This window comes from Callorhinchus milii, unplaced genomic scaffold (genome assembly GCF_018977255.1).
Source record: "Callorhinchus milii isolate IMCB2004 unplaced genomic scaffold, IMCB_Cmil_1.0 Scaffold2, whole genome shotgun sequence".
NCBI lineage: Eukaryota > Metazoa > Chordata > Chondrichthyes > Chimaeriformes > Callorhinchidae > Callorhinchus > Callorhinchus milii.
In genome coordinates this window covers 89,340,940-89,353,565 of record NW_024704743.1, presented here as the reverse complement: position 1 = coordinate 89,353,565, position 12,626 = coordinate 89,340,940, and the positions used below count along the sequence as shown (strand labels likewise).

The 12,626-nt window shown below is 42.5% G+C and overlaps 1 protein-coding gene across 1 annotated transcript in view; it reads right to left on the bottom strand.

Moving 5' to 3' along the window:
* Positions 1–750: 750 nt before the first annotated feature.
* The window catches only part of LOC103184936 (matrix metalloproteinase-16), a 135,896-nt gene continuing 124,020 nt past the window's right edge, over positions 751–12,626 (bottom strand). Inside the window, exons 8-10 of the mRNA XM_007903198.2 lie at positions 8,300–8,450; positions 4,891–5,006; positions 751–2,158 (exon numbers count right to left, since the gene is read on the bottom strand). Of these exons, the coding sequence (XP_007901389.1) occupies positions 1,824–2,158; positions 4,891–5,006; positions 8,300–8,450 (602 nt within the window). The 3' untranslated portion in view covers positions 751–1,823. The remainder of the gene's footprint in view (positions 2,159–4,890; positions 5,007–8,299; positions 8,451–12,626) is intronic.

Here is a 12,626-nt window from a genome sequence, read left to right as displayed (position 1 = left end):
TGTTTGTTACATCAGTGCACAGCCCAGTGACAGGATAAATCTGCTCTCCAGGAGGAAGTAGCTCTTAAAATCAAGAAAGATTTCAGTTGGTTGCTAAATGTTAAAATGGTGAGAAAAACAATTTGCGCTACGGGATTGGCTCAAGCCCCAGTTCCCCACAGTTGCCCTGTAATTAAACTTCCCCTCCATCCTGTATGTGGAAGGCAAAGAAACTCAAAAGTCACTTCCGAAAAAGCTGGGCCCATGAACCATTTGAATGTGAAGAATTTGAATTGTTCTCTATAATGTGCAGTTTGTGTCTTTATGCAAATAACCTCTGCTCTTCACCCCAGAGTTCCTAAAATCACAGTGTGGGTAGGTAAAGAAGAGCAGAGTGGGGATACAAACTGCATTGGTACTGATCTAAATCCCCACGACAAATACATACAGTACTTCAAAATACATGGCAGGCTAAAAAACAACTTCCAGATTGAGGTCTTTAGCATCTTCCTAAATGGGAGATTTAATTATGGGATAACTGCAGAGCTCGACAACTTCAAACCAAGGTTTTTTGCACAATTTATGCACGCAACACTGTAATGTTAAATGTACCTTGGAAGTCATGGCTGTGTAGTTCACCACTAATATCTCAGGCATTATATAATAGTAATAACCAAGTAGGACATGTGGATGAATTGATAATGACACATGCCCACATTAGATTGACTTATGTGATAATTAACACACGTTTTCTTAATTGTCACTATCATATGTTTTAAGAACAATGAATTTCAATTCACTGAGAAATTAGCTATACTTTCTGAGAAGTTATATGTAGTTCAATAATGCACACTTCTTTAGCTGCTCACAAATGGTATCCATGTCATTATACAATAAGTATATTCATGGCATTGTCACCCCATCGAGTCTCTCTGGCGGAAACTACGTGTGGTCTCAGCTGCTGTTGTGGGTGGAAAAGCATCAATGGCTTATTTTTGCTTGATGGTTCCATTTATAGCACTCTACTGCTACTTCTAGTCTTCTTTGTTAAACAAATCCTCTATGATGGTTTGATAGAAGGTGGGAAGTCGGTGAGTGACAGCAGGAAAATCAATGTATAGGAACTCCTTAAGTGTAATTTTACAATTCCATTACATAAAATTTAAATGTACATCAACCACAGCTATTGAAAATCCCAAGTATCACCTTTGTTCTGAACTGCTTTACAAAACAAAAAGAAAAAATATATATTTAAGGCTGTTACAATATTGCAGATATTTGGCCCCTGTTACTTGGAGACAGACTTTCAGAACAGTCTAATTTTCTATGCTTTGTGATCCTGGCCTTGTACTTGAAAGGATCAAGTGCAGCAATATTTCCTTATTAGACAGATTGTGATCCTCTTTGGAAAATGAATGCAAAAGCTGAAGAGTCTTTCTGCTTCAGAAAAAAAGATAAAGTCAGCATAAGGATTCTTAACCACACTCTCCGAGTAGGAAAGAGATCTGATTCAGCAATGAAGTATAGTACCAGTGTTCTGTTTGCATTTTTTTTCCTTTTTTTCTTAATTCCGGGGGCAAAGTCCACTAGGGCATCAAGCGTGCAGATAAAAGGCCTATACGGAATGGCGCATCAAAGAACGACAAAGGACCGAAATACAGATGATACCGTGTATCATGGAAGCTTCCCCCTTCTCTTTATAGAATCTCCATTCATGCTCGGAACAGACAGCTCCAAGAAACTCAACCATAATTCACGTGTCTCAGGCAGACAGATGCGTGGCTCATTGCTGGGTTGCAGGGTTTACATCCCTGTTATTAAAATCTCACAGTGTCCAGCTTCAATCACACCCACTCTTGCATGGAACGCTTACAGTACAGTATGTGCCGTGGCGCTCCTTTCCTCTTGAACTGAACCACTGTGTAAACCAACACCAGAAAGCACAAGGCCAAAGTACATGGGATCACGATGGCGATGGCATCCACAGTGCTGGACGTGTTATCAATTTTAATCACAATGTCGACATCGTCCTGAGTGCCATGCCTGTCGCTGCCTCCATTCTTAGTTCGGTCACATCCCATCCATTCTTTAAGGATTGATCTGGGGTAGCCAGGTTCCACTCTGAGCTTATGGTTGTTGAATTTCCAATAATGCTTGTCTTTGTAAAAGAATGTATACCCTGCAAATATCAAAACATAATCAGTCAACATAGTTTTACATAGTGTCAGGAGGACAGCTCAAAGCAATTCATGTAGCTGGCTAGAGTCCGAGCTTTGAGAGGAAGTGGGGGTGGTGAGGTGGTAGAAGGCATGGTTGAAAACAGAGGTCTTAAGGTGGGTTTTGAAGATGTGGAGGGAGAAAGGTAAACTGGAGAGAGAAGGCTGAAAGCTCACCTACTAATGCTGGGCTGGATCAGATGAGGGACATGAAATAGAGCACAGAGCATTCAAATGAGCTCAAATTCCCACTTGAACCCATATCAATTAACAACAAATCAGCTTGATGCTGTGATGGGAGAATGGTAGTGAACCCTCGGTTTCTCATCTTTAAATAGTACAGTGGGTAAATACTGTGATATTTCTAAATGGAATTTCTTAATCCTTTGTGCAAAATCTTGGTTCTAAATGATGGTGCAATAGTTATTACTTTCTGTGTCAAAGACACATTGTAAAATCTACCATCTCTGTGAATTTCTGTAGATTCTAATTAAAATCTAGTGGAAAACTACTGACCAATTTTGTCTTCATAATTACAACAGCCTCGGAATTAAACCAGAACTGTGACTTCTCCATGAGAAAGTATTCAATCCTGTAGTGTTAATATCAACAACACAGGTGTCTGAGCTAAACAACACAGTTGGATAGAACTCATATCCACACTCAGAGGATAGAGTTTGTGACTGATGGTATTTTGAAAGTATTGGGCCCTGGAGAGCACAACTAATATCACAAGCGATAGACAATAGTAATAACCAGATGATTTTTTGGTCAGCTGGATGCCTGACACATGCAGAAATCCATCACCATGCAGGAGTCTCCAAACCAGATGGTGATCCACATATGTATGGAAATTTTCATTAATCAGGAAAGGAATATGCAATCTTTTCCCAATTTGCCACTGTAATAATTGTCCACTATTTGTCCAGCTAGGACCACCCTACCCATAAGGACTTTTGTTAACAGGAACTGAACTGGAAGAAACATAGCCCCCAGTGAACTGCATAGAGCATGTGGATGAATTGATAATGACAGAAATCCACATTATATTGATTTGCCAGTCTAGCTCAGTTGGTAGCATTGGGACCTCTGAGTCAATAGGTTCAGAAGATCATAAGATTGGTTTGGGTGACACAGGTCCATCTGATCTCATCCCTCCAGAATATCCACTCTACTATTCTCCCATCACAGCATTTGCTAATGATGTGGGGTCAAGTAGGACTTTAGTTCCTAGTCCAGGTTGAAACTCTTGCTGCTGGAGTGCTGCATTGTTCAGAGTGCTATTATTCTAATGAGACATTTAACTGAGGTACCATTTGCCTGTTCAGGTAAGGATCCCATGGGTCTATTCAAAAAGAGGATGGAGTTTCTCCCAATATACTAGCCAAGAATCTTAAGGCAAGACTCCTCCCAATAACAAAAAGTACTTCACTCACATCCTCCTGACTCGAGGGAACTTGTTCAAAAAACAGATTGGGTTGGAGAGATGTTCCTGCTAGCCAGCATAAACATTGCAGTGCTATATGTATTTCTAGAAAGAAATGTAATAATCCTTGCATTTACAATATTGAGTGTTTCATGTCATTTTAATGCATTACACAGCAAAACACCTTTTTATGGGTTTGAAAACCTGAGGAGCAATGCTTGGATTGAGTTGGGCAATCTGACCTTTTAACAATTGGTCTTAAACAGTTGTAAATTGATCGCACTATCGAAAGTCTGGCTTGACAAAAAGCTCAGTTCCACATTTATTGCCTTACTAGGTAATAAAAGTCACTGGTCAGAATGCATTAGCTTGTAACAGATTTAGATGGCTAGAAGTTAAAAAAACAACTGATGTTCACTGACTGTGGAAAGCAATGATATTTTCCACTTTGTTCTTAATGATCCCATTTTCTAGCTGTGGACTCGCTGAACTGAATACAGCATAACATTAAGGAGTGGAAGTTTTAAAAAATAACTCTTGCATTTGATATAATCTTTCACATCAGAAGGACATCTCCAAGCAGTTCACATGATTTATTGTAAAGTGTAGTGGTTGTGTATTTTGAGGGTAAACTAAGCTATTGTACAGTGTGTTGCTGTATAGGATACAGCATTAACTAGTTCAACATCTTATGGTTTAAATCAAAGCATAGCTTTCATGCTACTTATTTAAATTTGTGTTAAACTTGATTGTATCAAGTGAATTCACATTGCTCCATTTACAAATTTGGCACTGAGGTTGAATATAGACTTGTTATGACGGTCTGAAACATATTAATGACGTTATTGTACTGATCGCCTGGTACAAGTCTGACTCATCGAAGGAAAAATTATGTGCCCACCAGTGAGTCAGACTAGTATTGCCTTTATGGATGTGGTAATAATCCTTGCATTTGATATAGCACCTTATCACGACGAAATGTCTCAAAAGTGTTTCATAACTGAATAACTAATTTATTATCTGGGGGATTATTGGCCAGAACACTAGGACAGCACACTTTAGATGCTTCAGCTCCTTCCCAATCTCAGACCACTCCTGCTATCACAGATCGGGTCTATGCATCAATTCAATTCATGCCATTTCGGTATGAGTGTGCTTTACATTGGTATTGGTGTTGCTAATTTATTCCAGGGAAATAGCGGTGTGCAGAAGCACAATGACCAAAGTAGGACCTCTCTGTGCAAACTAACACTTAATGTTTGCTCTTACCACTTTCCTTGCTGACAAAGGCCCCCTGTGGAGACTCGGGGATCCCTTTCCATATTGCAATGGACTTGGGATAACCACTGTCCACGTCGTGCATTTCTTCATTATACCTCCAGTACCTAAAGGCACACAACATAAGGTTTCAAATGTAGGTTAAACCAATGCGATTGATAAGATTTTTTATTCTGCAACTGATGCCATTTTAAAAGAAACCACCTTGCATTTATATAGCACCATTCAGGTAGGATAATATCTTGGAAGTGCTTCACAAAGTTAAGATCAGACATCGAGCGAAGGAGGGGGAAGATACTGTTGACATGGTCGAAGAGTTACATGCAATACAATACAAATTTACATTATACTGTGCCTTTCACATTGGGAAGACGTGGGAGTGGGACTCAGCTGGGAGTGGAGCCAAGGGGGAGGGGAAGACAAGGGGGGAAAGGTGGCCAAAAGTGCAGTCAAAGAGGAAGATCTTAAGGTGGATCTTAAGGGAAAAGGAAACTCAAAAGTTCTCTGGGATGAAGTTCTAGAGAGTGGGACAAATATACTGATGGTGGGGTGTGGAATGTGAAGCAGCCCAGTGCCCGTTGAGTAGAGGGCAGGGCTGGGTTTGTAGGTTTTGAAGGGTCACAGAGGAAGGGGGAGGCAAGACCATGAGGGATTTAAATAATAATAAATCATAATCCTTGCATTTGATATAGCGCTTTGCACATCTTCTAGACATCTCAAAGCGCTTCACAGGATATACTGTAAAGTGAATTGACTGTACATTTGTGGGCAAAATTTATGTGTTAGGACAAGGATCTTGAATTTGATCTGCTGGAGGATAGGGAGTCAGTGGAGCCGGGCGACGATGCGGGTGATAGCTGGCGGAGCCTAGAGGGAAAATACACGAGCTGCAGAGTTCTGGATAGTCTGCAGCTTTGGAGTGTAGGAGGCAGGTAGTCCCATTTAGAGTGGGGACAAAATGGAGGAGTGGAAAGAGTTGCAGAGATTAGGGGTGTGGAATTTCTCGATGACAACAACAACAACAACAACAAGATTCCATTTATAAAGCGCCTTTCACGTCAGGAGGACGTCCCAAGGCGCTGCACAGTTGGGTCATGACCCGAGCAGGGGGAAATGGTCAGGGTGAGGGGAGGGAAGGGAGGGAGAGAGGAGGGGGAAATGGTCAGGGTGAGGGGAGGGAAGGGAGGGAGCGAGGAGGGGGAAGAGAGTCGAGAGGGGAGCTGAAGGCACGGTCAAAGAGAAAGGTTTTGAGACCGGCCTTGAAGGAGGAAAGGGAGGAAGCAAGGCGAAGGCACTGGGGGATGGAGTTCCAGGGCCTGGGGGCTGAGAGGCTGAAGGCCCGACCACCGATGGTAGGGCGGTTGGGGCGGGGGACGTGGAGCAGACCGGAGCCAGAGGAACGGAGGGTACGGGCAGGTAGGTAGGGGACACGGAAAGGACTGAGGATGTGCAGCAAGCCTGAATCAGTCGAGCAGATGAGTGAGCAGAGGAGTGGGATAGGAGGAGATCAGAGAGATAGGGAGGTGCTAGGATGTGAAGGGGTTTATAAGTAAAGTGAAGTTGATTCATTGGGAGAAGGGAGACAATGGAGTCTGGTGAGGGTTGGGGTGATCGGCGTGCAGAGTTTGGTGTGAGAGAAAATACAGGAGACTTGGATCAGTTGGAATTTATGGATTGCGAAAGTAGAGAGACTGGCAAGAAATGTGTTTGGAAAGTCTAGTCAGGAGGTATGAAAGGTGTGAATGAGGATTCAGTGGCATTAAGTGTGAGGTAGGGGTGAAAGCAGGCAACACAAATTACATTATATAGCGCCTTTCACGTTGGGAGGATATCCCAAGGCACTGCCAATGTGGCGTAGGTGAATGAATGAAAGCAGTCTTGATCAGGAACCAAATGAAGAAGATTCTGTTGAACAGTTTCAGTTTGTCTCTACTTTTTATTAACCTCTAGGGTTTTTGTGACACATCTGGGGTTCACTGCTTCCAAACCTCCAGTGAGTCTCACAGTTAGAGCCCTCATCAGGGCAAATGTACACAATGTGCAATAAATAATCTGTGGTGACTTTCATTTATTCTGAATTCTGCAAAGGTAATATATTGATAATATGTAAGTAGGCTCTACTGTCACATCTATGAAAGCAAATTTAATAGACTGTCACAAGACTACCTGTCTCTTGCTCTGTTATTTTTGTGCAGATTAATTATCAGATGTTTGTAATGGGAATGACGTACTGCATCAATCTAAAACTGAACAAATGTCTTTGCCCACACACTACACATGCAGGCTGTATGTGTGTGTCTGTGTGTGTGTTACAGCGCCCTGGGACATCCTCCTGACGTGAAAGGCGCTCTACAAATGTAATCTTGTTGTGTGTGTGCATACATATATATAAACTTGCACATTCATGTAAGTGTATATAATTCTTATTACATAAATGTGCAAGTACATGCATCACTAATATATGAGCGCACAAGTTGTTCTTGTAGTTAAACTGGAACAGCATAATCCAAAATACATTTAGTTTCAAACCAGAGGTCAGTCTGTGGACTGAATAATGAGTTCAACAGAAAATACTCCTAAGGGACAACAACTGTTTGTTTAACATTGGTAAAGCTGTTAACCCTTATTTCTATGATAAATTTGTACAAAATGGTTCTCCACAAGCAGAGCATTTGTCTTTCCTCACCACTTAAATAACGCGTTCACAACATCCATGCTTGACTACACAAACTCCCTGCTTGTCGGCCTCCCCAACTCCTCCCTTCATAAGCTGCAGATCTCCAGAACTCTGCAGCCTGTGTCCTCTCACACACCAGGCTCCGCAACCTTATCACCCCCATCATCACCCGAGGCCACTGGCTTCCCATCACACAGAGCATACAGTTCAAGATCCTGGTCCTTACCTTTAAAGTCCTCCATGGTCTTGCTCACCCCTACCTCTGCGACCTTCTAACCCCTACCAACCTGCCTGCTACCTCCGCTCAGGGCTCTGGCCTACTTTACATCCCCCACCTCACCTTAGCGGGCGGGGGATGTTACTTCTGCCACTCTGCCCCCACCCTCTGGAACTCCATCCCTCTGTAGTCGCTCCACCTCATCCCCTCCCTTGCCTCTTTCAAGACCCGACTCAAGACCCTCCTCTTCGACCGTGCCTTTGGTCACCTTCCTTCCCCCCCGCCCTCCACCCTCCCCGATCCCGACCCCTAGCTTGGGTCCCAAACACTGATTGTCCAACGCCTTGGGACGTCCTCCCGACGTGAAAGGCGCTATACAAATGTAATTTTGTTGTTCATGTTGTTGTTAAAGGATGCTCACAGATATCCCTAGCCATCTAGGCCAAGAGAGAGGAGAGCAATTATCACTGAATTATAACACACATTCCATGGGAAGAAGGACTAACCTGTCTCCTTTGAAGAAGTAGGTTTTACCAACATGTTCCCACCACACGGCTGTATCAATACCTTGTGAAGGTACTCCACTTCCCAGTTCAACCACGTTTTGAGGGTAGCCAAGTTCTAGGGTAGCTTCTTTAAATACCCAGTACTTACTACCTATAAGACAGCAATTTAGAACATTCACTGAGTGAAAGAATACACCACAAATCCCTATCTATTCCATGGGGATAACTAAATCTTAGAGTCCAGAAAAATAATTAATTTTGGTGCCTGCGGGAAATAATCACAATTCCGGATAATTTCTGCTGAATAGCAAAATCCCATGTACTGACTGTTACTAATCCTGTAGATCCACCTTCTCTTTGCTGCAAAGGGTTCTATTGTGATTTATATAGTGGTTGTAGAGTCGCTGGGGCTCAGGTGGCCTTTCCAAGCTCAGGTAATCCGTATGCACTGGAGAGCTTTCAGTGAGTTGTATTGTTTTGCTGAAGTTCAGTACTGCACTTCATACTGCATTACCAACATCTGTTACTTTGTGTGAGTTTTACTTAAGTAAAGGTTGTAAATACCAGTCAGTCCCTGTACAGCTATTATAGATAGCGAGAGAGAAAAAAACTGCAGGACTCACAGCAGGTCTTCAAACCTATTTTCTAAACTGCAATGAAATATTTCGAGCTCCAACTTTGGAAGGCTGGGTGGGAATGAAACCAATATATGGGATCTTTAGCGTCTACCTCAGCAGGCAGACGAAACCTCGGTTTAACGACTCATCTGGCGGTCAGCATCTCCGACGATGCAGCACTCTCCCCAACTCCACACTGGAGCATCACCCTCATACTGGTCTAAGTACTGTCTACAAATGCTATAGAATCAGAAACTGATGTAAATGTAAAGCAGGTTGACCAGCATCTGAAAGAGAAAGACAGACCGAGGATCTGGGTGTAAGTCTCTCCTGAAGGCAAGAACACCAAGAAAAATGTGTACTGAGAAAACCACACATCAAGCTGAAAGATAATCGATCTGAAAATGCATCAGAATGAAGTACAGTAATCTTACAGAAAACTATGAAGGTGCAGATTAACATTTTATTTTACATGCTTTGCTACAGTTTACAGCTTTGCTATAGTTGAATTGGGTTTGTTTGCTATTCCGAGACACTGTTCAGCATGAAGGGTGCTATATAAATTTCAAGTTGTTGTTCATTATCTACTGTAATGCACATGAAGCTCCCTCTGCTTGGCGGACTCTGGCCTGCTCCACGTAATGTCCACGTAATGCACGTGAAGCTCCCCTGCCCTGCCCTGCCTGCCCTACCATCAGTGTTCGGGCCTTCAGCCTTTATGCTCCCACTCTTTGGAAGTCTATCCAGTCCTTTGACTTGCCCACTCCCTTGCCTCCTTGAAGGCTTGAATCAAGACCTTCCTTTTCGACCACACCTTTGGTCACCATCCTTTCCCACCCCCATCCTCTCTATCCTCCAGCCCTCCTGATCCCAACCTCCAGCTCAGGTGCACATCCATGACTGTCCAATGCTTTGTAATAATAATAATAATAATAAAAGAGTTTGAAACACATTGCAATGTCATGTCATTTCATGTCATTCCTCCAGACATGAAAAGCACTACAAAAATGTAATTTGTTGTTGTTAAATGGCTTTAGGGTTAAGGAGAGCTCATCAGGAATGTAAATGGTGACTCGATGCTGAAAGGAGAGCCTCAGATTGTAAAATATATCTCCTGGAGGAAACCCCATCTATGCCACACAGACTCAGGAGACCTTGGCTCAGCTGCTGATTTCTGGATGAACTCTGTTTCAGAAGCTGCAATGTGTTTCAAACTCTCACTCTCACAACATTGGAGTACTTTCCAACAGCTCGGGTCAGTCGTCTGGCTGCCACCTGCCCGCCCACCCACCGAGTCTCCAACACAGCCTACTGCTCCACACCATTCTTTCTATTTACTCTTACCTCAGAGCCAAAAATAGTACAGTGCTGAGGTTAAACAATACTCCAGTGTCTGTCAGCTTTATTGTAACTCACCAGAGACCTCAGTGGTCTGACTAAAGCAGCCTCAGCTGTGGGAAGATCTCAAGAGTAGCTGAGCTGGATACTTTTTTTCCCAGGCATCAGCAGCAGACAATTGTGTGAAAAATCATGATTAGCAGTTCCACTAGGAATTTCCTGTCATTGGACCTGATCTTTCTCATGCTCACTCAGGCGGATTTGTCACATTGGACGGCCAGCCATTTCCTTTACTTTGTGGAAGAGAGATGGTGGTGGGGGGACGTGCAAATGGTGCAGTGTGTTTCAAAACTCTTTCATTTTCACAACACTGGAGTGCTTTCTAGCAGCTGATTTTTAGCTCCAAGTGGTTTCCTATTTTACTGAGCAGAATGGACAAATAAATTCATAATAAGCTGACCTGGAACTTTGTAACAGGCCATATGGATCCAGCTCTTCAGTATATGTAAACAGCAATATCAAATGGCCCAGAAAGACCTGCAGATTTACCCCAAGCCAAAATAGTTATGAAATTGCTTGACTGATGAATGTAGAGAATGACTGCCAACCTCGATTGATGAAGCCTCGCATGATAAAATGTAAACTCTTTCAGAAGCAAATTTGATTATCGGATGCTCGTGGAGTCAAATCTATATATATGCAAATTTACTTCAAGAAAATTTCAGTTGTAAGCAAACCGTTGCTAAAATGCAAATTATTTTTCATCAAGGGTACTTTTCACTCTTGTTTATCTTCTGTTGTAATATTTGTAACAAAAGCTTATTAATCAATCCTTCACTAAAAATAGACCAACTCCAGATTTCTTTTTATGAATATCATTGATTTGCGGTCACATTGCTGTGGGCTAGTTGCTGCTGGCAATCTTAAGACCATAAGACGTAGGAGCAGGACAGGGCCATTCGGCCCCTGGAGCCTGAACCGCCATTTAATAAAATCATGGCTGATCTTCTAATCTAATTCCTTTTACCCGCCCCTATCCCCATATCCCTTTATCCCTCTATCCTTTAGAAATCTATCAACCTGAGTCTTGAATACGTTCAAGGACTGAGCATCCATAGCCTTCTGGGGTAGAGAATTCCACAAATTCACTACCCTCTGAGTGAAGAAATGTTTCCTCAACTCAGTTCGAAAAGGTTGACCCGTACTCTTGAGACACTTTCCCACATTGTACTCCATCTGCCACCTTCTTGCCCACTCACCTAGCCTGTCTATTTCCCTTTGCATTCTTCGTGTGTCATCCTCACAGCTTATTCTCATACCCCTAGCTTTAGATTCTCCAACCAGGGGAAACAGTCTCATGGCATCTACCCTGTCAAGACCCATAAGAATCTTGTATGTTTCTGTAAGATACCTCTAATTCTTCTATATTCTAGAGAATATAGGTCTAGTTTACTCAACCTATCCTCATAGATCAACCCACTCATCCCAGGAACCAAGCTAGTGAATCTACGCTGCACCCCTTCTAAGCCGAGTATGTCCTTTTTTTAAATAAGGAGACCAAAACTGCACACAATATTCTAAGTGTGGTCTCACCAAGGCCTTATACAACTGCAACAAGACTTCCCTACTCTTGTACTCCATCTCTTTTGCAACGAACACCAACATGGCATTAACCTTTCTAGTTGCTTGCTGTACCTGCATACTAACTTTTTATGACTGGTGTACAAGGACCCAAATCCCTCTGAACACTAACACTACCTAGTCTCTCCCCTCTAGAAAATAATCCGCTTTTCTATTTTTACTACCTAAGTGAATAACTTTACACTTTCCCACATTATACTCCATCTGCTACCTTCTTGCCCACTCACCTAGCCTGTCTATTTCCCTTTGCATTCTTCATGTGTCATCCTCACAGCTTACTCTCCCACCTATCTTCGTATTGTCCGCGAATCTAGATATGTTAAGTTCTATTTCCTCATCTAAATCATTGATTTAGACTGTAAATAATTGAGGCCCAAGCACTGATCCTTTTGGCACACCACTAGTCACATCCTGCCAATCTGAGAAGGATCCGTTTATCCCTACTATCTGTTTTCTTTCTGTTAGCCACTCTCCAATCCATGCAATATATTACCTTTAATTCCATGGGCTCTAATCTTATGCAACAGCCTTTTATGTGGCACCTTGTCGAATGCCTTCTGGAAATCCAATTTACACCACATCTACTGGTTCTCCTCATCTAACCTGCTAGTTACATCCTCAAAAAACTCTTTAAGATTTGTTAAACATGATTTCCCTTTCGTAAAGCCATGTTGACTCTGCCTAATCATGTTATGATTTTCTAAGTGCCCCACAACAGCGTCCCTAGTTAA